Consider the following 24824-nt stretch of genomic DNA (forward strand, 5'->3'; position numbering starts at 1 on the left):
TTTATTTTTCTATATAGGGTTTAGGGTTTACAATAATTTAAAATTAATTATAGTAATTATTGTGCTCGTATTAAAAATTTACGTATGAATGTGACATATGATAGCATAGAAAAATGTTTGAAGTATGAGACATATCCCAAGTGTTAAAAGTAGTAGTGTGTGTATATATATATACGAGAGAGATTAATTGATAATTAAAGGTTTAATTTAATAATAATATTAAGCAAGTTGGATTATCATTTCACACTTTCACAGGAAGAGACGACAAGGAGTAAAGAGAAAAAATTGATCAAAAAGAGAGATTTGAAAAGAGATTACATGGAAAAGAGAGTCTTACGTGTCCACATTTTGTAACCAACGGATATTTCTTTTATTTATTTATTGATTTATTCCTTTCCTTTTTTTAAATTTAATTTTACACTTTTTTTTTTATATATTTAAATTATGTTTGTTTATTGAACATTTTGTATTTTCTTCTACCACATTATTTCGTGGGCAGAGTAAAAGGTAAAAATAAAGGGATTTTAAAAAAATAATTAATTGGTAGTGATTTTAAAGTTGTTTAATTAAGATTATAAAATAGTGAAGTACTTAATTCAAAATTCAAGACAAATTTGACCGAATCCATCTATGGAATTTTATCCTTCACTAATTAATTGAAGTACAAAACAGTTTAACTTTTTAATATAACTTTATTTATTGTATTCCTTCCAAAAGGAAAATCAAAACGAATTTGTGCTGGACAAAAAAACATCACAAAAAATTAAACTCAACACCTTATTAACTTTCCATAAACTCTTACATAATGGATACGTAGAATGTGTTCTTACATTGGATGAGGATGTATTTCTTGTTGAACGAAGAAAAAAAAAGATAACAACATATTTATTCGACCCGTGTGAGAATCTCATTATGGATGAAGAGTATTGAATCTCATGCTATCATAAAGCGAAACAAGTATTTGGTCTAATATATTGAGATTCGATCGAGATATGAAAACTCAAAAAGACGTTATTTTGAGGAGGTGTGTTGAGACATTAAGAATCCCACGTTGAAGGAATCAAAATAACTCACACTTCTTATAGGAGATATAGTTGAGAAGGGTGTGATTTTTTTTTTTTTTTTTTTTTTTGTAAACTATGATATTAATATCAATGGTATTTTAGCATTAGTAATAAAAATAACACTATTTGAGCATTAAATGACCAAGACATCCATGGGCTGGAAAGCATATAGAAAAGCCCAACTCCTCTTGTGGGTTTGTAGCCCATATTCATGAATGTAGAGAGTATCCAGGCCCAAAAAACACAATTCTCCCAAACCCTTGTTAGCTATATTTGTTTGGTTATATACACACGCACAAGAGTAGATTTCATGCATCAAACACAAATTCTTCATCTACGTGTTCAAACCTTACACTTGGTCTTACCAAGTTGACACAAACAATACATATCCTTTAAACCCACTTTTGTTAGTTGCCCTTTTCTCTCGATAATGCAAAGGGTAACTTTGAATAATATATTTACCAACCATATTCCTTATCAACCAATCTTGTATACCATTAACTAATCAATATATACACTAAGCTGTAAAAATTAACAAATTAAAAAGAGTACAAAAATAGAGAGCGAAATTTAGGGGTAAGATTGATGAAGCAGATTGAGTCAAAGAGTCCACAGGAAATAACAACCGCTTAAACAAACGGTAATCATATAATTTCCCCTGGCAACCGGATCTCCCGGTCATCCCAAACCTACTTACTCTTCAATCCCCAACTCTCATCTCTCCCCTCACCCATCCAATTCATTTCATTTCAAATCCCCATTGTTTCCTTTTTTTTTTCTCTCTCATTTTTCTCCCCCCAACAATAAACCTAAAATCAAACAAAACCCCAAAATCATTCATTCTTCTTTTCTTTTTTGGGTGACTGGAAACCTCCTCTACCAGTTTTGTTTTTATAATTTTGAGTTGGAAATTAAAAAAAGAAAAAGAAATAGAAGGGGAGAGAGAAAAGCGGTGTTGATTAATATTTTGTTTATATACAGAAGAGAAAAAGGAATGGGGGATTCACCAAAAAGCCCAGAGAGCAGCGGCGGTAGTGGTAGAGGGGGAGGGCGTTGTTCGTCGTCGTTAATGGAAAGCTTGTTGGGTCTTCTTCGGGTTCGGATCATTCGTGGCGTCAACCTCGCCGTTCGTGACGTCCGTAGCAGCGATCCTTATATTGTTGTTAAAATGTCTAATCAGGTAATCAATAGATTAATTACGAAATGTAGAGGTCAAGCTTTTAGTATTTGCATTTAGAAGAAATGTGGTTTCATAACTTTAGTTTAATTTGGATATCACATTATTTGATCGTTACTTTGTATGGATATAGGTATGACTTAGTAACGATTTGTATTTATTTGCATCTTTGTTTAGTACAATAAAGTTATTTTTAGATTTTAATCTTTCACTTTGTTTTTTTTTTTAATTATGAGTAGAAATTAGATACAAATTTAGAAATTTATAATTATGAAAATTGTGTGTTTCTTCTAATAATTTATGCATAGATATTAAGAATCTTGTCCAATTTTCAAAAACAAAATTAAAAAAATTAAATGATTACGTAACATTAGAGTAGTTTTTGTGTTTAGAATAGGCCAAATTCATATGCATTTTTTTTAATCAATCAAAAAAATTAGTAAAGAAGTAGAAAACTAAAGACAATATTGTTAAGTTGATAGATTAGTGTAAAGTGAAATCATGTATTGTTTTTTGGTTGGCAGAAATTAAAGACTCGTGTGATTAAGAAGGACATTAATCCAGAATGGAACGAGGACCTTACTCTATCGGTTACAGATCCCAACGCTTTAGTCAAGCTGGTACATAGATTTTTTCTTAAATAATTCATCAATTCTATACTTTAACAAGGTATATTTTAATAAACTTAATTATAACTAAACTTTGATTAATATGGCAGACGGTGTACGACCATGACACATTTAGCATGGACGACAAGATGGGCGACGCAGAGTTTGAGATAGGGTCATACATTGAAGCATTGAAGATGGATTTATCAGGGTTACCGAGTGGAACGATAGTGACAAAAGTGCAACCAAGCAGGCAAAATTGTCTAGCGGAAGAGAGTGGGATTGTGTGGAACGAAGGAAAAGTTGTTCAAAATATTTGTCTAAGATTGCGCAATGTTGAATGTGGAGAACTCGAAATCCAATTGCAATGGATTGATCTTCCTGGTTCTAAAGGTTTGTAAAATGCCTTATTAACACACACAAATATTCATTATTTTACAATGGGATCCATTCTCATTTGGGTCCCTTTTGTTTTGTTCCAATCTTTCATGTAACTCATTCTCACCCCCAACCACTATGGCTTTTGACCCACAAACTCCAATGCTACACCATGGAAGGCCCTTCTAAATTTCATGTATATGTGTTTGATGGATTGGTTTGATTTTCTTTCACTAATTTTATACATTGATTCCCTCCTTCTCGTACCGATGAAGACCGTATATAATGGACAAAGAAAGAAAGCATACACGTTTATACTTTTGTTTGTATTCGACTTTCATGAGAATGATGATTTGGAGTTTGGGATTTGTTTTAATTATAAAAAACTGTGAAAATGATATAGTTGTTGACTAATTTTTAAACTTATGAACCACATGTATACATTTGTGGGGTTTGGTGATTTTGGATGAACATGATATAGCTTCGTTGATCACGAACACATCGACGTGGTTGGAAGTGAGTGGCAACAATTCAATTCAAAGTACTACAAGTGTGGAAGTGATTGACAACAATTCAATTCAAAGTAGTACAAATGTGGAATGTTTTGAGAGGATACCTACAAAATCATCAAAGAAGCTTTGGACACCTGTATGGCGTCTACAACGCATATTTCATTATGTAAATCGCTTCAAGTCTAGACTTATTCTCCAACGTTGTTTATATAAGAAATGAGGCGCGTTATATATATATATAGACTTAAGTTGGGTATGAATCACATCGGTTACTTGCATATCAACATTTATTAACACTAAATATGACTTTGTTCTTTACTATTTAACTTCAATAACATATGGAGTGAACGATTTATTAACACCAAATATGACTTTGTTCTTTACTATTTAACTTCAATAACATATGGAGTGAACGATTTATTGACAATCCTCTTGGTCGCCACATACTTAGGTTAACTGTGTGTCTCCGTAATTGAATTTGTGTTTGACATTAGAATGATGTATGAACTGCCTATAACTCAAACTCAGTGGCTTTTTCATATAGTTCACCTTACTTACTTGATTACTTGTTGCATAACTAAATTATGATCAGTGGACTAACACAAAAACGAATAGTTCACTATCCCTCACTACCTTATGACGACCAACTCGATCCAAATAGTTGTAATGCAACAATAGATGCAACTCCTAGATCACAATGTTTTATATCAAAACATTTACCGTATCAATCACATATGTACATGAAAATATATACAACTTCACATTTGTAGCAATGGACAAAAATATAACCTCAAGACAAAAGATACAATTTTAGAGAGTTTAGAAACTAATCATATGATTAGCTCTAATATTTTTTCTTTTAAAAAGATAACATTGATCGATATACAAAGCGGGAAAAAGCAGCAGGAAACCTTGGGATGGGCTTAGCGTATGGTATAGCATAAAACCCTAAGCCGTAAGGGTTTAAGACATTGGTCGCGCCGTCCAAAACCTGAGGCTTACAATGACGGGGAGAAGCGATGACTACAGATTCATGGAGATCAGAGATGCTATTGCCTCCATAAACCAAAAGGTTAACATTGTCGGCGTCATCATCGAGTTCAGTTTCCCCAGGCGAACCAAGGGCACCGGTATTTCTCCTCTTTTTTCCTCTGTTCCCTGCCATAGAAATGGATTTTGTTTCTGGGATTTGCTCCTTGAAATAGCTTGCAGTTTTATTTCATACTTTAAAGCATGTTTTATTTTAGTAACAAGTTACTGGCAATGATGAATCAAAGGCCGGACTTACGGCTGCTTCCGTTTGGATGGTAGTAGGTTGACGATATGTCTGCAGTAAGGTGTTTTTCTTGAGCCAGTTATTGTTTCTCACAGTTTCTTGAAGTAGGAGTGTTCTTATCATCAATCCCTGTCTCTGTTTTGTAATTTCTTAAGTTTTTTTTTGAGAGACAATTTGTTTTACTGAGTTCTGTCTACTTTGAGATCATTTATGTACTTTTGTAGATTGCTTTTGTGCTGTGAAAATTGTTGACCAGTCTCATCATAAACCTGGAATTACTGCGAATATTTTTGCTGAAAGTCTGGAAAAGCTTCCCCGTGTTGCTTCTGCAGGAGATATCATTGAACTTTCGCATGTCACGGTACTCGACAATTTCAAAACTTATGAATATTTTATTTTGACGTACTTTTTCTTGTATGTTTTGTGAAATAATTAGTTTATGAGTAGTGGTAATGGGGTTTTCTTAGCTTCATAGAGTATCATTAGAACTAAACATGTATGGTACTTGCTTATAAATTTTGTTTTCACTTCAGTATGAAATATAAATGTTTTAAAGAAATTTCTTGACATTAGGTACATTAAGTTTCAAAAAAACATTTTCTGCTACATTCGGTGTTGGACGAATAAGTGAATTTTTTGTATCTCCTTGAGCAGTTGAGCATTTTTACATTACAATGTTATTGTCTTCTTTTCATTCATATGGATATAAATGATAGGTGGTCAATGACTATATCTGAAATCAAGTGACAATTGCAGATGAAAACTCATAAGGGAGAGATATATGCCGTCTTCAACAAGAAGTTTTCTTCATTTGCTTTGTATGAGGGAAAAGATGGATCGGGCTTTCTACCATATGATGCATCACCAAAATTTCGACCCAGAGATCTTGATGAAAAGTTCATTCAGAGTCTGAGGGATTGGCTGGTTGATTTCGAACTTGATGAAGGTATGCCAATGAAGTGTTTGGCTTACAAACAACCAATTTAGATTGTTGACTTTCTTTTACTGTATCATCCAAGCAGTTATTTATAGTGCTTCTCATAAAAGATACAGCGTTTGTCAACTTAGAGGCCAGAAGGATCAAATTTTGGTCAATAATAACATCCTTTTATTTAATGCCACATGTTAGATGTATATGTTTAAGAACATATGTGTTTATTTGCCATTGTATATAAATCTTGAATACCAAACAGTTCTTGGATAGTGAAAATAAAATGAATTATCCTCGAATCTTGTAGGATCAACCAACTTTTCATTTGTTAGGGATTTAAAGGAAAGTGAGCATGTAAATTTGATCTGCAAGGTGAGGAATTATCTAACTCATCGTAACATTTTTTCATGAATTCTACAATAGACATTTTTTGATCTTTTTTTATTACTTTATTATTATTTTTTATCTTTAGTGATAAAAGAGATTTTATCACTACAGATAAGAATGCTAGACTTTTTTTTGAATTCTTTCCTTTGGCTTTGTTAGGTGTGGTAACCGGTTCTTTTAATAATATCATTAAAAGTAATGTAACACACATCTTATTATATCCTATTTAGTCTAACTCCATCTCTATCTCTCTCATGTGCGTGCACAAAAAGATTGTCTACATGTGTGAGTCTAATAACGAGACTCTCGCTTTTGCTTGGGATGGAACTGATTCTCAACCAATCAGTATAGACACCAGGTGAGTTCATCAAACTTAAAATTGTTTATGAAAACATATCATGTTTAGTTAGTAATACAACTATTAATAATTGATGTAGTTCATTTCTTGTGATGATGAATTGGTGGTAAGTGATGTCATATTAACAGTAAAGTGGTACAGGGGTTTTGCCTTTGTAACATTTCCAAGAAAACAATGCACCACGTTTCCTAATCTTTGCAAAATAGTCCGGTTTTGTACTATATTTAAATGAACACTTTTGCTTTTTATTAAATAAAAACATTTTCATTGAGGAAAGATGAAAGAATACATGGGCATCCAATAAACTTAAAACATTCCATACTAGAAGATATGAAAAAAATGAAAACATGGTACACTATTTAAATGTACTGGCCATACAACAAATACCATACAATAAAGGCCAAGAACATTTTTGATGATCCTGAAGGATGCAGTTGTAGAAATCATTGCTACACTGTGAACGATAGTCTCGTACGAGAGCTTTCTTGATAAGGAACCATGTCTACAATTGTTGTTCCTTCCTCAAACAAAGAACTAATAAGGAACCATCTTTAATTATGAATGCAAATAAAACTATAGCTGTACTTTCATGTTATCTTTCACTATTGAAGTCAAGATGTATTGTGATATTTACCTACACATGCATGCAATCTCTTTCTCCCTTTTTTTTTTGTTGGGAGTGGGGAGTCTATTAATTCTCCTTACGTGAACTTACCTTTCGGCTTTCATTGAAGTTGTATTACGTTGAACTTCGTTAATAATTAGTATGACCCAGGCTAGCAAATGAAATTGATTATGCACATCAATCCGGACCATTGGTTTTGCCAAGAGATATATTATGTATATTACCTCCTGTTGGCTCTATCTTGAGGCTGATCTTTGACAAAGGGATTGAGAAGCAGAGTTTTTCCATGCTCAACACTGGTAAATGGATGAAATTTATGAATGTCTTATGTGAAATGCAAGTTGGAACTTTCCAAATTGTGGTGACAACATTTTCAAAGCTTCGTTTTACATCAAATGGAGATATTGCCGTCCAATTCCGCCAAAGGTTAACTTTTCATTGCCTCATGTCAGATAATATACATGTTAGACTCATGTTTCAGTCTTTTAACCTTGGGTTTTGAATAATTATTAGATCATACGAGGAGCGTTTAGCATCAGTTTTGGGCAGAATTCCTTTTTGGTGCTTTCCTTCGCCCTCACACGTTACAGGTTTGAAGTTATATTTCGATGAAATTTTATTTGATTGCCATACATGCTTTGAATTTATAGTTTTAACTGTTTCTGGTGGCATTTTTCTTATTATCTCGTTCCTTTAACAGAGGTTGATCACAACAACGAACCGTTTGCCACATTGATGGATGTTTTGACATATCCAAAGGTACTGCATCTGTCTATGGCAGGTGGTGGTTGTTTGTTGGGAAGGTTTTGTTTTCTTGATGGTTTATGTACTTAAAGAAATTTCATGTGTAGCTTATTTTCTTTGCATTTTTCAATGCAAGTCTACAATCCTCGGCACAAATTTTCATGTGCTTGCTTGTTTCACATAATGGTCGTGCACTTAAGTGGATGTTTTAGGTTTAATGAATGATCTTTAGAATGGACATGTGCTTACTTATTTAGATCATATGTACCATTTCAATTGATTTGATGATCTGTGTTCCTCCTCTGAGTTGGGCTGTTTACTGGGGACCAGTTTAAGATTGCATCTCATTTTAATATATTGTTTCTTTCATTTTTTTCTCAATGAAAATGTTTATTTCGTAAAAGAAACACACTTTTGCAAACTGCATGACCTTTTATCTTGATCGATGAGGTTTATACTTGACAGGCGACTGCTAAATTCAAATGTGTGGTTCGAGTCATAGCAATGTATCCATTACAGGCCAAGGACTTCCGCTCTCCTGAAGGGATTTACCGGGTTAGGCTGTGCCTAGAAGATCCAACTGCAAGAATCCATGCTCTATTATATGCGGAAGATGGAGTAAGATTTCTTTAACCATTTATACTACATACATTCTGGGATTCTCACGTGGCATTAGACACTTATGGAACTTTCCATCATATTCGAAATAAGTTATGTCATAGCAATACATTTCTTGCATTAGTTGCAATCTGCATTTCTTTCCCTTAGTTCGTGAAGATAATAATTCATTCTCTAGAACAACGTGTTCTTGACTCCATAGTATTGACTCTAGTAATGTAGTTGTACTTACTGGCACTCTTCTCACCGTGTTTCTCACATTTGTTTGTTTCAATCCATCCTTTCAAGAAGCAATTCTTTGGTGGCTATCCATCCAGCGACGCCTTAACAAGGAAACGAAACAAGTTACTTGGGGTTCCGGCTAGTGAGAAAAATGAGGCCAGTACAAGAGATCCTCCATGGGTGCAATGCTGCTTAAAATCTTATTACCTAAATAAACAAGACGTTTTGGGAAGCAGGCAGTACAGAATATTTGGCACTCGGCTGGTAGTAGAAGATTAGTAGATGAAAAAGCAACTTGATTTTGAGCCTTTCAGATATTTATCGGTAGCAAACAAATGGAAAGACAAACTCTTCCATTTTGTCAAAAAGAATGCCAAAGTGACCGAGCTGGGAAACGAACTTGTAATTTTTTTAATACAGTTTCCTATAAGAAAATGTGTACATATTAAGTTGTAATTTTGCTACGTTTTTATTTATACATACATATGTGTATATTCTTAGGCAGCCTCGCATAATTAAGTAAACTAAGACAATTTGTGATAGTTGTGTGTGTTTTTTTTTAAAAAGACTGAACTCTATATTTAGTAAATTAATTCTAAATTTGTGAAATCTTGTTATATTAATCCAAGTAGATTGTTGTATTGGTATTTAACTTTGTAATCTATTGAAATATAATTGCTTGAAAATTTATATGAATTGAGTTGCAACCGATAAAAGATTTCTAAGAAATAATAATTTGTGAATAGATTTTACAAAGTAAGCTAATATCAATAAAGAATTTATTTGACCAAATTAGTCAATTCTTTACGGCGTTCAAAGAGAGCTAAATATCACATAGAAATCGAGCAAGGGACCAACCTTGCCTGCTGAAAGAGAAAGAAAGAAAAATGAAGAGAGGAGTCCTTAGAATTCCCATGTAAACAAAGTTTAATTAGTAGTATCAGCAAAAAAAAAGAGAAGAAAAAAAAAGTGCTAGCTCATACAAATCTACAATGGAATTTCCTCGTAATAAATCACAAAAGAAAAAAAAAATCTTTGTTTTTCTATGACGAAGGTGATAAACATCTTGAAATCCTTGCTCTACTATGTGTTGTGAAAGTCCGAAGAACGCAACAGCTCTTTCCTTTCTACGCAGTCGAGTTCTAATTTCCTGTACATAACGTTGCAGAAAAGATTCTCATACCTCTCGTTGAAAAGTAAAAGAAGAAAATAAGCAGTTATCGGTTCAATCAAAAGTAGAGGCAGTGATTTAATTTTGTGGAGGCACATGGTCATTTGGATGTAGTGGCACAGCCTCAGCAGCCCGGACAGCTGCATGCCTACGTTGTCGCTCTCTAAGATATAGCACAGTGAGAAGGCAAGCAAATAGAGTTAGAATTGTTGCATTTCCTTCCTCCAACAGTACATCCTCTACCCATGCATCAATTTTTGGATACACTTCTGGCAATGAATCAATCACATGTACCTAAATTATTCACATATCATAAACATCCCATTAGATCAGCATCCAGGTCGTCTAGTTTATAATCAAGGAAAAAGAAACCTAACAAAGTACATGTGTCTCCAAACCAAGTGTACCTCCACTAGGCTAATCCATGATACCTTGACATTGATAAAATAACTTAAATGCCTCCAATTTAATTACATTTTTAATCGCATTTTCCATACTATTGAAATTGGTTTTGAATAATTATAGCATTTTCTGAATGATTTTTAAGTCTTTAACTATTTTGGAATCACTCCAAAGCTAAGAATCTAGTTTGTCCAGAAGCTAATGTACTTTTGCAAGAAAAGAAGTTAAGAAGAGAAGTTCATTGAACCCACCAGAAAACTGTCAGCATGATTCATTCTTAACCAAAGGCTTACTAAGGCCAACTTGACAGGCAACCTGGCAGCTGGATCAAGTTCCAGAGCTTGGTCGTAGTAACGCTTAGCTAGGTGGAGATCAAATGGAAGGCCAAGACCATGTTCATGCATGTAACCAAGATTGAACATGGCTTGTGCATTTAGTTGGGATTTAGCATGCATGTATGCTTCCGCAGCACGATCATAATCTACGTCAGTTCCCTGAGTGGAAAAGAAAATGTTGAAAGATCAAAATCTCAAACACACGATTTTGAAACATTTGTGATTTAATAGGGAACCATGTACTCTCAGCACATACCCGCCCGTAGTAATATGCATCCCCAATCAGTAAAGCAGCATGTTCATTGCCCTGCTCGGAAGCTTGCCACCATAGAGAATGAGCTCTCTGATGTCTTTCTGCATCTGTGCAAAAGCCAGATTCTCCAAGACACATGCTTTGTTCTCCATATTTGTCAAGTATCCATGCTGCATTGCTTTGTGCGACCTCATATCCTAGCTCAGCCATTCTTGCGTACAAGAAAAATGCCTTGCCAATATCACTTTTCAGATATGATTCCAATGCCCATCTAGACAATGAACTCCAAGGCCCTCGTTCAGCAACTAATTTGTACAATGCACTAGCCTGAAACCATTGAAATTTCAATTAATCAAAGTATCTGTAGTATATAGTGATTTCTAATAATAAGTTCAAATTTCTTTTTTGCTAAGACGTTTACTCCAGAAGGACCAATTTCTTTTTCCTTTTCCCCTCACATGAGCATAGTGAAAATGCTTTGAAATGCAGTTGAGTGAATTTACCATTGGAATATTTCTCTTGAGCCCAACACCCGTATGAAACATCTTTGCCAGCTGGTAGAATGCCTTTGGTTGTCCAGCATTTGCAGCCATTATAAAATGAGTACATGCCTTCTTCACATCTCTCTTTACTCCAATGCCTTTAAGATACATAACTCCTAGATTATAATGACCACCAGACTCGTCGTTTTCGGCAGCTTTCTCAAAGTATTCCTTGGCCTGTGTTACAGGACGTAGCATTTGGAGGACATGCAATGAAAACACGTTATAAGCGATGTAGGTGGAATGAATTGAAGAGGGAGAAAATAAAACAAACAGTAATTTAGGTGCCATATTAACATTTTTTTGGGTGTTGTGGGATGCATGGGGGGTTCAAAATGGGAGCAACTTTATTTTACATCCTCAAATGACAATTCAATGCCCATCATAAATTCAGAAGTCCAGTATTGAAAAAGAACTATTTTTGAGGAAGCAAAAGTCAAAAGTCACGGTGCTAGAGACTGCCAGACATACACACGTTTAAGGTAAGGTGACAACAATAGATGGGTAAGTGCAGTGTGCAATTCAACTAACAACACAAAATCTTTCCAAAACAGAAACATATCAGAACAGAAAATCGAAGTTTTAAGTTAGTATTTGCAACAGAAAATAATGGGAACCTTGCCTTGGTATAGTTTTTCTCCACTCCATAACCCTTAACGTATAAATATCCCATGCCATTATAGGCAGTAAATGACGGCTGCTTAGATGCACGAGTTAGCCATTGAAGTGCCTTGGTGTAATCCCTTTCGACTCCTGCCCCCCTTGCATATATCTCTCCAAGTAATTCCATAGACTTTGGTTCACCTTTCTCCACGGCCTTGGAAAACCAGGACAATGCTTTAGCATGATCACGCCTCAAGCCTCTAAGTCCAAAGTAGTAAAATAGCCCAATTCTATACATAGCTCCAGCATTACCCTTCTGCGCCTGATATTCCAAAATTTGGAAGTCCTCATCCTCTTCTCCGCGAGACTTTCTCAAGGCCTGCTTGTTCTCCTCAGCTCCATTATGGATCCTCACAGGTTCAATTACTGGAGAATCCTTGGAAACTAATAAACTATTAATAGCTACCTCCGCTAATTCAGCATAAAGCTTGACTGCTTTCTCATACATCTGCAACCAATAAAAAATTACCCAATAATAAAAAAAAAGAATTTGGATGCATTCAAATTATTGGAATAACAACTTTTCATCAAGAATTGTTTTTTGTAAATCATCAATTCAAACACAACATGCCCATGTTGCCAACCAACAGCTGAGATAAAAAATCCATCAGTAATTGAACAACATTCAATAAGTGAAGTTCTCAGAGGTGAGACTTACTTCTTGCCTGAAGTAAATATAAGCAAGAGCCATCTTAGATTGCTTATTCCCTTCAGCAGCAAAATGATGATACATAAATGCCTTAGCCTTATTGGTTTCCTTCATTATTCCCATTCCATACAACAACCCTAGAACCGATTGCGCGTGCGGATCCCCACTCTCCGCAACAGCTTGATCAATATCCGCTACCGCATCTTCCATCAACCTCAGGTCACCAGAGCTAACCGCAGACATCATTTTCCCTAAAGCAGTGTAGTACAGATCCTGGGGCGCGTCGGAGTCGGATGCGGAGGCGGTGGAATCCGGTTCAAAAATGGGGCGCCAAGAACCGGGGTCCAGTTCCAAGGCGGAATTTTGAGATTCGGGTTCACCGAACTCGTCCCAATCGGCGGAGTCGGAGTTGGCGGAATCGGAGGAGTCGTCCGGTGGAGCGCCATCCTTGAGGTCATCTTGAGAGATGACGATGAGAAAGGGACGGGCGTTGATGAAGAGAGAAGATAGACATAAAATTAAAAAAATTAATTGAAGTCTACGAGTTTGCAATTGCATTCTAATATGAATTTTGATTGAGTTCTTGAAGAAGAAGAAGAAGAAGAAGAAGATGATGAAGATGAAGAAGAAGGTATGTAGAATTAGGCGAAAGATCTTTGATGACCTGAGAGTACATTCGACCCTTTGATGCAAAATTAGACGACGACGATGAAATCCGGCGCTTACACGTCAGGTACTCTCACTCCTCCAATAGAATCTCGCCACGTAATCACAACTGTTAATTTTTCTTTTCTTACAATAATGCCATTCAATTTCATTTAAATTTTATATTTATCATTCTTCTTTACTTATATAAATACTTTTAAAACTTTTTGTAATATAATTTAAAATTTTTATTAAAGAAAAAACAATGATAATGTAAAAATAAAACATAATTCCTTTTAATTTCAAAACATTTAATAATATCAACGGTTTTGATTATACATTATGAGTTCTAAATTTATATATTTTAGAAGAAAATGAATATATGTTAATAATATATAAAATTTAGTATATAAAATTTAGTTTTATAAATATATTAACGTTTTTTTTTATCAAATATTAACTTGTGGTACAAGTTCGTATAATTATAATAAAATTATTGATAAATTAAAAGGTCTAATTGAATAAAACTCCTATAAAAATACTTTATATGAAAGGATGAATTACATCGATATTTTAACGAATGAAAACAACTCAAAAAAATATAAGTTTAATAGTAGATTAAAATAGAAAGTTGGATGGGGAAGTTTAAGCCCAACTTGAAATTAATCTCTCCAACTAACAAAAATGATATAAAAGTATTGATTGGTTAATGACAAAATAATTTAAGAAATAGTCTAAGAAGTTGAAATAATTAACTAAGCTATGTTGGGATTGACACATAAAGTTTTGTGCAAATTCGTTATTATGGTAAATGTTGGGGGTAATCTAGCGAATTAATATTAAGTAGAAGGGTCAACTAGCAAACCCATATAATAGTTTTCCCTTAAGCGATCGTCTTCTTCACTTGGCGCTGGCGGTGTTTGCTTTCGGGAGTTGCAATGCCGGTGGTAGAGCTCAAGCTTTCTCGAACTAATCGTATCTACCGGCCTTCTGTAAGAATTCTCTTTCAATCTTCATCTCTTTCATCTTCATTCAACTAATCCATTACTATCGCTCTTACGATGTTGTTCAGGAACATCTTCAAGGCCAAATCATTGTCAATTCTCGCTCCTCGATTTCCCATTCTGGAATTCGCCTTGCTCTCAATGGATCCGTCAATTTGCAGGTATTAGAAAGAAGCACTTGTTGAGTGACAGAATCATGGAGGATTATTGCTTTTCATGTAATCGTAACTTTATTCTCTTTCTTCATCCATTGGATGCATTTCATGGGGGAAAAGGTTCGTGGAGGATCTGCAGGTGTTATTGAGTCGGTTTACGGTGTTATCAAGCCTATTTCGATAGTGTGAGTTGGCTTTTTTTACGTTGTTTTAAGTGAATTCTGGATTCTTTAGGTGTACTAGTATACGAAAGTCATGTAATATTTGAATTTGATTGCAAATTTGTTCCAATTTTTGAAGACGATAGCAATCTCTATATCGATTACATAATTTCAGATGACATTATAAGCAATACTATATGAAATCATTTAGGATATGGTTAGGTATTGAGGAATTTAGTGCTTCCACTAGTGTTCCGACCTGAAATTTATATTGGAAATGGTTATTGCATCATTTTTTTATTTTACTTATCCAACGGTTATACTTTATCTTGCTCTTCAATTGATTTTGTTTCCTCCACTCTCATAATAATAGGAATAGGAGCATTTTGGTTAGCCCATCTGGAAAGCTTGCTTCAGGTACAAACGAGGTAAATTAGCTGTTGAGAGCTATGAAATCTCGACATTGTTACATGAATCAATGTTTGATATGTTTATTCTCTTATGGTTGAGTTCAATTTGGACAAATATTTAATTTTTGTTGCATAATTGCATGTGATGTTTATTGTTATTATGTATGGTTATACTTGTACCCTCACAGCATATCTTCTTGACCCTCACATCCTCTTACAAATGGTCTATATACCGTACCGATAGATGTTCGCTTATTTGTTGCCTGCACTTTCAGTTTTCAGATAGTCAACTGAATGAATTCTCTCAAAATCTTTCCAGATTCCATTTTCCGTAATCCTGAGACAGCCAAACGAAAACTTGGGAAAATATTACGAGACTTTTCATGGAACTGACATTAACATTCAGGTGAGTGTTGTGAATCTTTTTATTTTGCTTCAGACTATGAGAATGCTAAATGGCATGGTTTTCACTATTATTCACTTCCCGCTCCAAAAAGAAATGAGATTTCTCATAACACGAACCTGATATTTGTCAATTACTGAATAATATGATAGTATTTAGTAACTGTAGATATAAGCAGAGGGTACCTACACAAGTCATTATCTGCCACGATGGAGTTTATAGTTGAAAGTGATACAGGTATGCTTTAGTTGACCCTTCACTGTTATGTATTTAACTCAAATATATGAAATTAAAATTTCCTTTTGTTCTGTACCAGCTGATTTCCTTGAGCGGCCGCTGTCCTCTGAGATGGTCATCTTTTACATCACTCAGGATACACAAAGGCATCCACTACTTCCTGAACTAAGATCAGGTATTTTCATTATTATTGTTGCTTTTCTTTCATGTTTTATGCTTTTATCAGGTGTGATTTTATTTTATTTTATTTTCACATAGGAATATTTGCATACAAGCCAAAGAACAATTACTACTTTAGTTTTTGTACTTTTACGTATCCTTTTGCTGATGGGGGTACTTCTTTATAGGTGGCTTTCGAGTTACTGGGAAAATGTCAACTCTGTGCTCTCTTTCAGACCCCCTCACTGGTGAATTAATCGTTGAAACATCTGCAGTCCCCATTAATTCAATTGACATTCACTTGTGTCGCGTCGAATCTGTTATTCTTGGAGAGAGAATCATAACTGAAACATCTGTGATCCAAACTACCCAAGTATGTGCCATCACATCTTCTCAGCATACATTAGTTTTTGGCCGAACAAAGTTTCGTATAAAATTCTGATTTTATTTCTTGTTTTTCACTAGATAGCAGACGGAGATGTATGTCGCAACATTACTCTGCCTATTTATGTTATACTACCCCGCCTTTTGACTTGCCCAACAGTCTTTGCTGGGTGAGTTGCAAATACTATAACTCTTCAACCCTTTTTTTGTCTTTTTCTTTTCAATAACAAGGAATTCGGGGAGATTTGAACCTTCCACTTAAAAAAAAAAAGGAGTAGATGCTTCTGAATGAAGCTCTTCATGATGGCTTCACCCATTGGATGGGGATATTTAAAGTATTGGTATTAAATTCGGAGTTTAGTTCAGCATTCTGTTGAAATCGTTTAATATTATGTCAAACTATCGTGGGTTGACCTAGTGGTAAAAAAAGAGACAAAGTCTTAATAAATGGAAAAGAGATCATGGTTTCAATTCATGATGACCACCTACTTAGGATCAAATTTCCTATAAGTTTTCTTGACACTCGAATGTTGCAAGGTTATGTGAGTTGTCTTAGAAGATCGTAAGTTGGTCTAGATTGTAAAAAGAAGATATTATGTCGAATAATTTTATTTGGTTGATGATTGGAAACAACTTGTTCCCCTTCTAAGTTCTCTCTCTATGGTTGGTATCAGATCTTGTTGAAAGTGTGGTTTATATTTGACTAATAACTTGTCCTAATCGTTTATGACAGTCCATTTTCAATTGAATTTAAAGTCTACATCGTTATAACCTTTCAATCAGAGCTATCAAAGTTACATCCCAAGACTGATCCAAGAACTCCAAGGCTATGGGTGAGCATCTCTTGGACTTTCTCTTGTTGTCTTGTTTAACTAATCTAACATGCTCTCTTGTTCTCAACTCTAGCTTGCAATTGAATCTCTACCCATGGAGCTTCTTCGATGTCGGTCAGACGATTAGATCAACGAATCCTTATATTGTCATTTGTGTCTGTTGGATGATGTAAATTTTAAAAAGCAGCAGGTGAAGAAAATCATGCTAAAGACCAAGTGTTGTGTACTCATTTGTACTAATGTTATGGGGATTTTTTTGTTCTGCATAAAGTATCGAACTCCCGATTTACACTAGTAATTTGTAATATTAGTAGTGCGAACACTAGTCATTTGTAATATTAGTAGTGCGAACACTAGTCATTTGTAATATTGGTAGACTTTGTACGTATGTTAGCAACTTCTACATGTTGATGTGTCAAGCCAAACAATAGATGATTGTAGTATTGATTTTTCTAGTCGTGTATTGATTTTTCTCCCTCAAATATGCAAATCGTTTAGTGAATGTTTTTTCCCGTCCTACAATAAATGTCATTAGGACTTTTTTTAGATCGTGGTGTATATTTGGTATCAAGTTGAAAATTTTTAGGAGTTAAAAAAAATTATGATGGATTTTCTTAATTGCACTTGTATTTTCAACGAGAATAAGTCACTCGGCTGCTAAGACTGGTGAAATTCTTACTCTTATTAGCCACATAAAGGAAAAAAGAGGAATAAACTCTATTTATAGATTTGAATTTATATCACGGGTATTTTTATTAGAAGTGAGTATGATAGATTGACAAACCAATTTTTTTTTTTAAAGAAATCTAAAGACTTAAACTGACCTAAACTGATAGACAATCGTCAGTAGTATATTAGGTGGCTGTTTGATTGTAAGAACAAACTAAGGCTAGATGCAACGGTTGAGTTCCATCCTTTTCATCGACTAATGCTCATTCCTAATTAGTTGTTTGAATTTGGAGCCAAACTTTTGAGATGAGTAAACGTTATCAATTAAGATTCTATAGCAAGCCAATCTTATACAAAGACGTAATTTGATAATGTTCCTTTGTTTGCTTCTGTATGAATGTGGAAAAGGAAAAAGAAATTGGTATTTTATATGAACCTATTTTCTAGCATGTTTACACTTGCACGTCTAATCATATTCCACATTCACTAATTTAAATCAACAAACTTAACATCCTCTAAACTAAAGGTCTCAATTGCCTAATTTCTTGAAGCATTCATAAAGGAAGAAATCTTATTTTGGTATTTAAAGTTTAAGCTACCGTTTGTTTTTTTGTCATCGTAATTGTAAAATAGTTTGTAGTTTGTAATACTCAGTATTTGTAGTAATAGTTAATTGTATGTTATGATGATTGAAAACATCATCTATGGTAACTATAGCACTAAATATGGAGTGTGATATAATAATAGTCCACGTTACCAACTTGAAATTAACGACCCAAACGTCTCCTGAAAGTTTTAATATAAATGGTAACATAGAAGAAAACTTTCAAACATATAAAGAGGAGAACAAAGAAACGAACCAAAAGTGAAACTACAAAAGACAATAAAAACTTATTTACTCGGTTGAGACAAAATGATCGTTTGAAAAGTACAAATCAACTCCAGAAATGGACACACAATAAATAAAACCTATAAATAACGGTAATTTGGATGAGAATGATATTTCGAGGTAAAGAAAGATCCATTTATAACTAGAAATCACATTTTCACTTAATTTAATGTCGGAATAATTTTATAATCCATAATTTTAATTGATTATTGATAACATTAATCCAATTTTGGGTATAAATTGAGATTTTTTTCTCAAGGAAAAAAGAGAGAAAATAGAAAATGAAAAAATGGGCTTCGTCTAATATTTCATATTTGATAGCATTACGGTGGGCTTTCCAATGGAAACGGACTATATCCTTTATAAGCTAAAACCAAAAAACAGTATGATTAAGTTACCATAAAAATACACCAATGGCAGAGCAAACAGAGTCGCTGATAAACCCTGCAAACTCTACAATCCCTGCTCCCAATATCCCTTCTTTCCAGATTCTACTTCTATACCTACGGATTCTACTCTGTCATTGTCTCTTCTTCAAACCCCCCCCACCCCCTTTTCACTTTCTTCTTCCATTTCCCTCTCTCCACTCATTTTGACCCATATCTTCCTCATTTCGTCCTCACTCACCGACGCCGTTTCTTGTGTTCAAACGCCCTCCTGAGCTGTCTTTCCATGTATGCTTCCTGCCCTTTATTGCTTTCTCTGCTTAGACATTGCTGAGGATTTGAATTTTTAGCTTCTTCATTTGTTTTTCTTACTGTATTTTGGAAAATGGGTATGTTGCTATTGGGGAAAAGTTCGATGAATTCGGGTGGTTGCTGACTGTTAACTGTGGTGTTCTTGTTTATTGGAAACCAATCTGGGGATGTAATAGAAGAACATTATGTGGGTGTTTTTTGTTTGTTATTTTTATTACTATTTATTCTCTCTAGAAGTTCTCTTTAGCGTTGGGTTTTGGTTGTTTTGTAGCTACCGTATGATTCTATTTGATTGACTTGTTTTCCTGCCATTCTTATTTGTCTGATAACCTTGTTATTTCCTGTGATCAGATTAGAAACTCCAAACTTTTGTTCTGCAGAAATTTTACCACTTGGGTATTTGTCATTTTTTTCAAGGTTCTTACAAAAATATATTGTGTGTGTTGTCATCTATAGTTGTACTTGTACTATCCTTGATGGATTATTAGGAAAGAGCTTCTGAGTGCTTGTTTTCGTAATGACATTTTACTCTCTCTCTCGAATTCTCTTTTTCCTTTCATTTGTCCAATATAATGGCAAATTTATTCTTTTTATTCCAAGAAAGAAAATAAATTGATGACATTCCCATACTTTGGCTGCAGAGTTTAAATTTACTATGGAGAGTTCTGATGATGAAAAGGATGGAACTTATGGGAAATATGTTCCAAGAGAACCGAGTCATAATCTAGTGTCTAATGGTGCAAAATTTGTAGATGAAGTACTCAATGGACAAAATGAACGTTGTTTAGATCATTTCCGCATGGACAAGCACGTATTCTATAAGTTGTGTGATATTTTGCAAGCCAAAGGCTTACTGCGTCATACAAACCGGATTAAGATTGAAGAGCAACTAGCCATATTCATGTTTATTATTGGTCACAATCTTAGGACACGAGCAGTTCAAGAGTTATTCAGATATTCAGGAGAAACAATAAGCCGCCATTTTAACAATGTATTGAATGCAATTATGGCAATATCATTGGACTTCTTTCAACCTCCAGGATCCAATGTTCCTCCTCCAGAAATTTTAGAAGATCCAAGATTCTATCCCTACTTTAAGGTAGCACGGTGGTTTTAGTTTGACTAGTGTTTTCCTACAATGTGACTTACCCTCTCATTAACTTGTCTTATTTTAGGATTGTGTGGGGGTAATTGATGGCATACACATACCTGTGATGGTTGGTGTTGATGAGCAAGGACCTTTTCGTAATAAGAATGGACAACTCTCTCAAATTGTTTTGGCAGCATGCTCATTTGACCTCAAGTTCCATTATGTTCTAGCAGGATGGGAAGGATCGGCATCCGATTTGCAGGTTCTGAATTCAGCACTTACTAGGAGAAACAAACTACATGTTCCTGAAGGTGCGTGTATTCTAAGAGGATAATCATGAATCTCCTAGTTTTAGTGTGCCTTGTATAGTAGAAATGGTATTTGAATGGTCAGGCTGTTGCTCTCTGGCCATTTTTGGGCTAATATTATTGAATTGCAGGTAAATACTACCTTGTGGACCAAAAATATATGAACATGCCTGGTTTTGTTGCCCCCTATCATGATATCACCTATCAATCAAAGGAATATCCTGGTGGTTATCATCCGCAAGATGCCAAAGAGCTATTTAATCTACGACATTCGTTGTTGCGCAATGCAACCGAAAGAACTTTTGAAGCTCTAAAGGCGCGCTTCCCCATACTATTGTCAGCTCCTCCTTACCCGTTACAGACACAAGTTAAATTGGTCGTTGCGACATGTGCGATTCACAATTACATTCGAAGGGAGAACCCCGATGATTGGTTCTTTAGATTATATGAACAAGATCATGTTCCACATATGGAGGACTCATTGCCTCAATTGGAAGCAGAACAGCTGACAGCAAATATTGAAACTCCAATTGTGGACGTTGCTTTTGAGACAGAAGAATTAGAAATTACATCACAGCTGCGAGATAGTATTGCAGCTGAAATATGGAGTGACTACATTAATGATATATCACCCATGTAAATTGAATTTACGTTATCATAGCTTCCAAGTTAGGTCAGATAGTCTTCAGGAACATAAGAAATACACAAATGGGGTCTGATTTTGAAGGTGTATATTGACCTTACTATGTTCATATGAAAGGAATATAATAGTGGACTTGTTCCTCAGGTATTTGCACAAGTATACTACTACATAGGGTGTATGAAGGGGCCCATAGTTTCTAATGCTCATTTTGTTTGTAATACAATATTGATGTTCCAAATGCGACAATCACAGGAGAATTTTGCACCTTTCACATTCTTGATATCTGCAGAAAAATAAAAAATAACTGCTGATCTCTCTCTCTCTCTCTCTCTCTCTTCCTCTCTTAAAATTGTGTTAGTTTGATGCAACAAATATGGCTCTAATATGTCGATTTTCTCTTGGACTTGTTTTTTCTCTTAGGAAAGTCCAATTCTCGAGAACTGCTGCTAAGGAAGCACTACCAGGTTAGCCTTCTTGAAGATTTTAGCTGACTGACTGATATTTGTATTGTATGCATTGAAATTATTTGACTCTCGATGCAGGGCATTGAGGACGGTTGTTGTGATGGGCCAGAGTTATCTGAATGTGATTGATTAATATTTGCTTCTTTTAGACAATAGTGGATGTTGTTTTAATCCAATGTTTTTATAAATCATACACCCCCAAAGAGATGAATATGTGCATGCCTGGTTGAGTTGAATTATGACTGAGAACGTGGTTCACTTTTTTGAAGGAAAGGCAACTGGCGTTACTTGCAAGAGCAACCATGTCTTTCTCAGATCACGAGCTGTATTCTTCTCTACTTTTGTTTCTTTTCTACTGCTACATTCATTTGGCTTCCATCTGAAAGCACCCCAAAATTCCATACCTCCTGTAGTTTGCTTTCGATCTGTTGACAATGTGTGTCATGGTGGTGTACCTCTCAGATGGGGTGGGGCTTCAAAACGGTTGGATCTATGTACTTGTTTTTTTGAATCAAATAGTTCAAACACATCATTTGAAGTAATTTTTTTTTTTTTCTTTTAGAATAAATAATCAAGATGTTACCATCCTATTTCAAGTCAATTCAAATACAATGGATGAATGATGGTTGTACTGTGATGAAATGGTAAGATTTGAAGTGAAGATAGACAAAGCATGTTACTTTTACTTACATTCTGATGTATTAATGGCTATTTTATAGTGTGGGGGAGTGAGCTTTGCGGTTTTGTATTTATTGGATTCTCTGACTTCCTCTGCTTCATTGGTCAGTCATTTTAGTTGACCTTTCTTTCTTCTTTATGTCACCTCTCTCTCTTCTCTCTTCTCTCTTCTCTCTTCTTTTACCATCTTTCCTCTTTCTATTTTATGTACTTCTCTGTAATTTGCAATTAGACAAATCTAGAATTTTGGGATCATGTGTTCTTCTCATTTTAACCCAAAATCAAAAGGGCAAAACTTACATACTCACTTTATTATGATAAACCCACAATCTTGACCTCTTATAATGGGTAACATTTTTAAAAATCTCCAAACTTGATTATTACCTCATTTTCGTTAGTTAATTCAAAACTACCCTTTGGCTAAAAATCTCAGAAAATGTTTGATGTGTCATTATAGTTTAGCAATATAAAATTCATTCTTTTGAATCATATGGATATAAATTATACAAACTCATGCAGTGCATACAATATAATACAATAATGTATTGTTTATTGATACATTATCACAACTTATATATTATATTCAATACATTAATGTTTTCTTTTTTTCAAAAATGAGGACAAAATTGAGAATAATAAAAAGGAAGGGTAAGAAGAAAAGAGAAAAAGGCTGCACTAACAATCATTTCAAATCCCCATTTCAATTTTTCACCTCTCTTTCTCTCTCCTTCGATTCCTTCTCTCTATCATCATCATCTTCTTCTTCTTCTTCTTCTTCTTCCTCTTCCTCTTCCTCTGTTTTTATTTCTCATTCGAATTTCACTCTCAGCTTCTCTATTCAGAGAGAGCGAAAAGAGATGTTGAATCCGGCCAACGATCTGTTACCGCCGCCGTCTTCTCCCACCAATTCATCCATTTCCTCCTCCGATCTCGACACTGAGGTCTACCCCCACCATCCCTTTTCTCTCATTTTCACATTCTTTACTCTGTTTTTTATTTTGGGAAATTCACATCCTTTTTTTGCAGTCTACGGGTTCGTTCTTCCATGACCGGAGTACGAGCTTAGGGACTCTAATGGGGGTCAGCTTCCCGGCGATTACTTTCCGAGTCCCTTCCCAGAACAGAGATCAACACACCGCCGCAACGGTCACCGCAGGCGGAGGTTCTCGTAAGAGTAAGAAGACAAAGAGGAAAACGACGATGGCACCGGCGCTGGTTGCAGATCGGAAACGGCGGTGGTGGAGACTATGTAGGGATGACGGCGTCAAGCCGGCGTCTTTAGGCGAGTTTCTTGAAGTGGAACGGAGATTTGGGGATGGTGCCTTCTACGGCAACGCGGTGGATCTGGAAGGCGTGGTTGCGGCGGATCAACAGAGGAATGGTCGTTCTTTATTCGCCGATGGAAGAGTTCTTCCACCCGCGCAAACGGAGGAAGACACGTCGGGGGCCGCCACTTTATGCCGATTTTCTGTATCACTGACCGGAATTTGTAGCGGCGGTGCCGGTTAACGGGATTTGATTTGTTCAGCATATTTAAAATATTATATTATATTTAATTAATCAAATGCTTTTAATTAATGTGGAAGAAAAAAAGAAAAAAAAAATGTCACCTTTATTTGTGTAGGTGACCCCTCTTTCTTTTTCTTTATTTTTTCTTTTAATTTCCTTTAATCATCTCACAAGTTCTATCCTCTTTTTCCTTTTTCAAAATAATAAAAAGAAAATTGACAATTAGATCTTATGAAATATGTTTGAGCAAAATATTCAAATTTATAATTTTCCAATCATAACAAACATATTTGATATCATCAAGGTGGTTCTCAAATACTAAATTAACTATTTGTTTAACTCCTAATTAAACTTTAAACTATTCTTTTATCTTAACCATGTAAAGTTACTAAGCTTTTGAATAAATGTTCCAACCTTTGATTTCTTGATCAAAGCATATATTTAAACTATCAATTAAAAATATAATTGGAATACGATTATAACCAAATAAACATACAATAAAATAGAATAGGAAGAAAAAGTATACCCAAAGATTTGGAATGCTAATGTGCAAAGCTTTGGGCCATATTT

General features: G+C 34.8%; 6 protein-coding genes and 1 non-coding gene across 12 annotated transcripts; 6 read left to right on the forward strand and 1 right to left on the reverse strand.

Moving 5' to 3' along the window:
• The first annotated feature begins 1788 nt into the window (after positions 1 to 1788).
• On the forward strand, positions 1789 to 4040 carry LOC101220577 (protein C2-DOMAIN ABA-RELATED 4). The gene is made up of 4 exons (XM_011652506.2): positions 1789 to 2244; positions 2766 to 2861; positions 2960 to 3242; positions 3709 to 4040. The coding sequence occupies exons 1-4, from the start codon at positions 2059 to 2061 to the stop codon at positions 3957 to 3959; spliced, it is 816 nt and encodes a 271-aa protein (XP_011650808.1). The 5' UTR covers positions 1789 to 2058; the 3' UTR covers positions 3960 to 4040.
• Positions 4041 to 4627: 587 nt separating this feature from the next.
• LOC101220814 (protection of telomeres protein 1a) lies at positions 4628 to 9528 on the forward strand. Of its 4 annotated transcripts, none has more exons than XM_011652515.2 (10): positions 4628 to 4869; positions 5240 to 5376; positions 5772 to 5961; positions 6254 to 6318; positions 6606 to 6691; positions 7467 to 7742; positions 7830 to 7906; positions 8017 to 8075; positions 8526 to 8678; positions 8967 to 9528. In XM_011652515.2, exons 1-10 carry the CDS (start codon positions 4743 to 4745, stop codon positions 9177 to 9179), a joined length of 1383 nt encoding a protein of 460 aa, XP_011650817.1. In that variant the 5' UTR covers positions 4628 to 4742; the 3' UTR covers positions 9180 to 9528. The 4 variants fall into 4 exon arrangements, with proteins under 4 accessions (XP_011650817.1, XP_004137504.2, XP_011650821.1 ...); XM_004137456.3 differs by having other exon boundaries at positions 8970 to 9528; XM_011652519.2 differs by having other exon boundaries at positions 4713 to 4869; positions 4987 to 5376.
• Positions 4998 to 5094, forward strand: LOC116401873. Its single transcript, XR_004214276.1, has one exon. It is a non-coding gene; the product is annotated as a small nucleolar RNA snoR113 (small nucleolar RNA).
• A 134-nt stretch (positions 9529 to 9662) lies between the features above and the next one.
• LOC101221047 (ERAD-associated E3 ubiquitin-protein ligase component HRD3A) lies at positions 9663 to 13587 on the reverse strand. Its single transcript, XM_004137457.3, has 6 exons — positions 12925 to 13587; positions 12226 to 12714; positions 11565 to 11780; positions 11065 to 11388; positions 10725 to 10967; positions 9663 to 10365 (listed from the first exon to the last, which is right to left on the reverse strand). The coding sequence occupies exons 1-6, from the start codon at positions 13471 to 13473 to the stop codon at positions 10150 to 10152; spliced, it is 2037 nt and encodes a 678-aa protein (XP_004137505.1). The 5' UTR covers positions 13474 to 13587; the 3' UTR covers positions 9663 to 10149.
• An 806-nt stretch (positions 13588 to 14393) lies between these two features.
• On the forward strand, positions 14394 to 17788 carry LOC101221283 (vacuolar protein sorting-associated protein 26C). Its single transcript, XM_004137458.3, has 11 exons — positions 14394 to 14552; positions 14633 to 14725; positions 14840 to 14904; positions 15254 to 15308; positions 15610 to 15696; positions 15846 to 15930; positions 16010 to 16105; positions 16278 to 16462; positions 16555 to 16643; positions 17207 to 17306; positions 17380 to 17788. The coding sequence occupies exons 1-11, from the start codon at positions 14499 to 14501 to the stop codon at positions 17431 to 17433; spliced, it is 963 nt and encodes a 320-aa protein (XP_004137506.1). The 5' UTR covers positions 14394 to 14498; the 3' UTR covers positions 17434 to 17788.
• Positions 17789 to 19248: 1460 nt separating this feature from the next.
• On the forward strand, positions 19249 to 22889 carry LOC101221521 (putative nuclease HARBI1). 3 transcript variants are annotated; one of them, XR_004215999.1, is made up of 6 exons: positions 19249 to 19538; positions 20204 to 20661; positions 20738 to 20963; positions 22024 to 22067; positions 22342 to 22711; positions 22787 to 22889. XR_004215999.1 is itself a non-coding variant. In XM_031883959.1 (5 exons), the coding sequence occupies exons 2-5, from the start codon at positions 20218 to 20220 to the stop codon at positions 22627 to 22629; spliced, it is 1002 nt and encodes a 333-aa protein (XP_031739819.1). In that variant the 5' UTR covers positions 19249 to 19538; positions 20204 to 20217; the 3' UTR covers positions 22630 to 22889. The 3 variants fall into 3 exon arrangements, 2 of the variants coding, with proteins under 2 accessions (XP_031739819.1, XP_004137507.1); XM_031883959.1 differs by having other exon boundaries at positions 22342 to 22889; XM_004137459.3 differs by lacking the exons at positions 22024 to 22067; positions 22342 to 22711; positions 22787 to 22889 and adding an exon at positions 21092 to 21916 and having other exon boundaries at positions 19253 to 19538.
• Positions 22890 to 23344: 455 nt separating this feature from the next.
• On the forward strand, positions 23345 to 24419 carry LOC101221753 (uncharacterized protein At3g17950). The gene is made up of 2 exons (XM_031883965.1): positions 23345 to 23686; positions 23772 to 24419. Exons 1-2 carry the CDS (start codon positions 23360 to 23362, stop codon positions 24252 to 24254), a joined length of 810 nt encoding a protein of 269 aa, XP_031739825.1. The 5' UTR covers positions 23345 to 23359; the 3' UTR covers positions 24255 to 24419.
• The last annotated feature ends 405 nt before the right edge of the window (positions 24420 to 24824 follow it).

The sequence above is a fragment of the Cucumis sativus genome, chromosome 1, assembly GCF_000004075.3.
Source record: "Cucumis sativus cultivar 9930 chromosome 1, Cucumber_9930_V3, whole genome shotgun sequence".
NCBI lineage: Eukaryota > Viridiplantae > Streptophyta > Magnoliopsida > Cucurbitales > Cucurbitaceae > Cucumis > Cucumis sativus.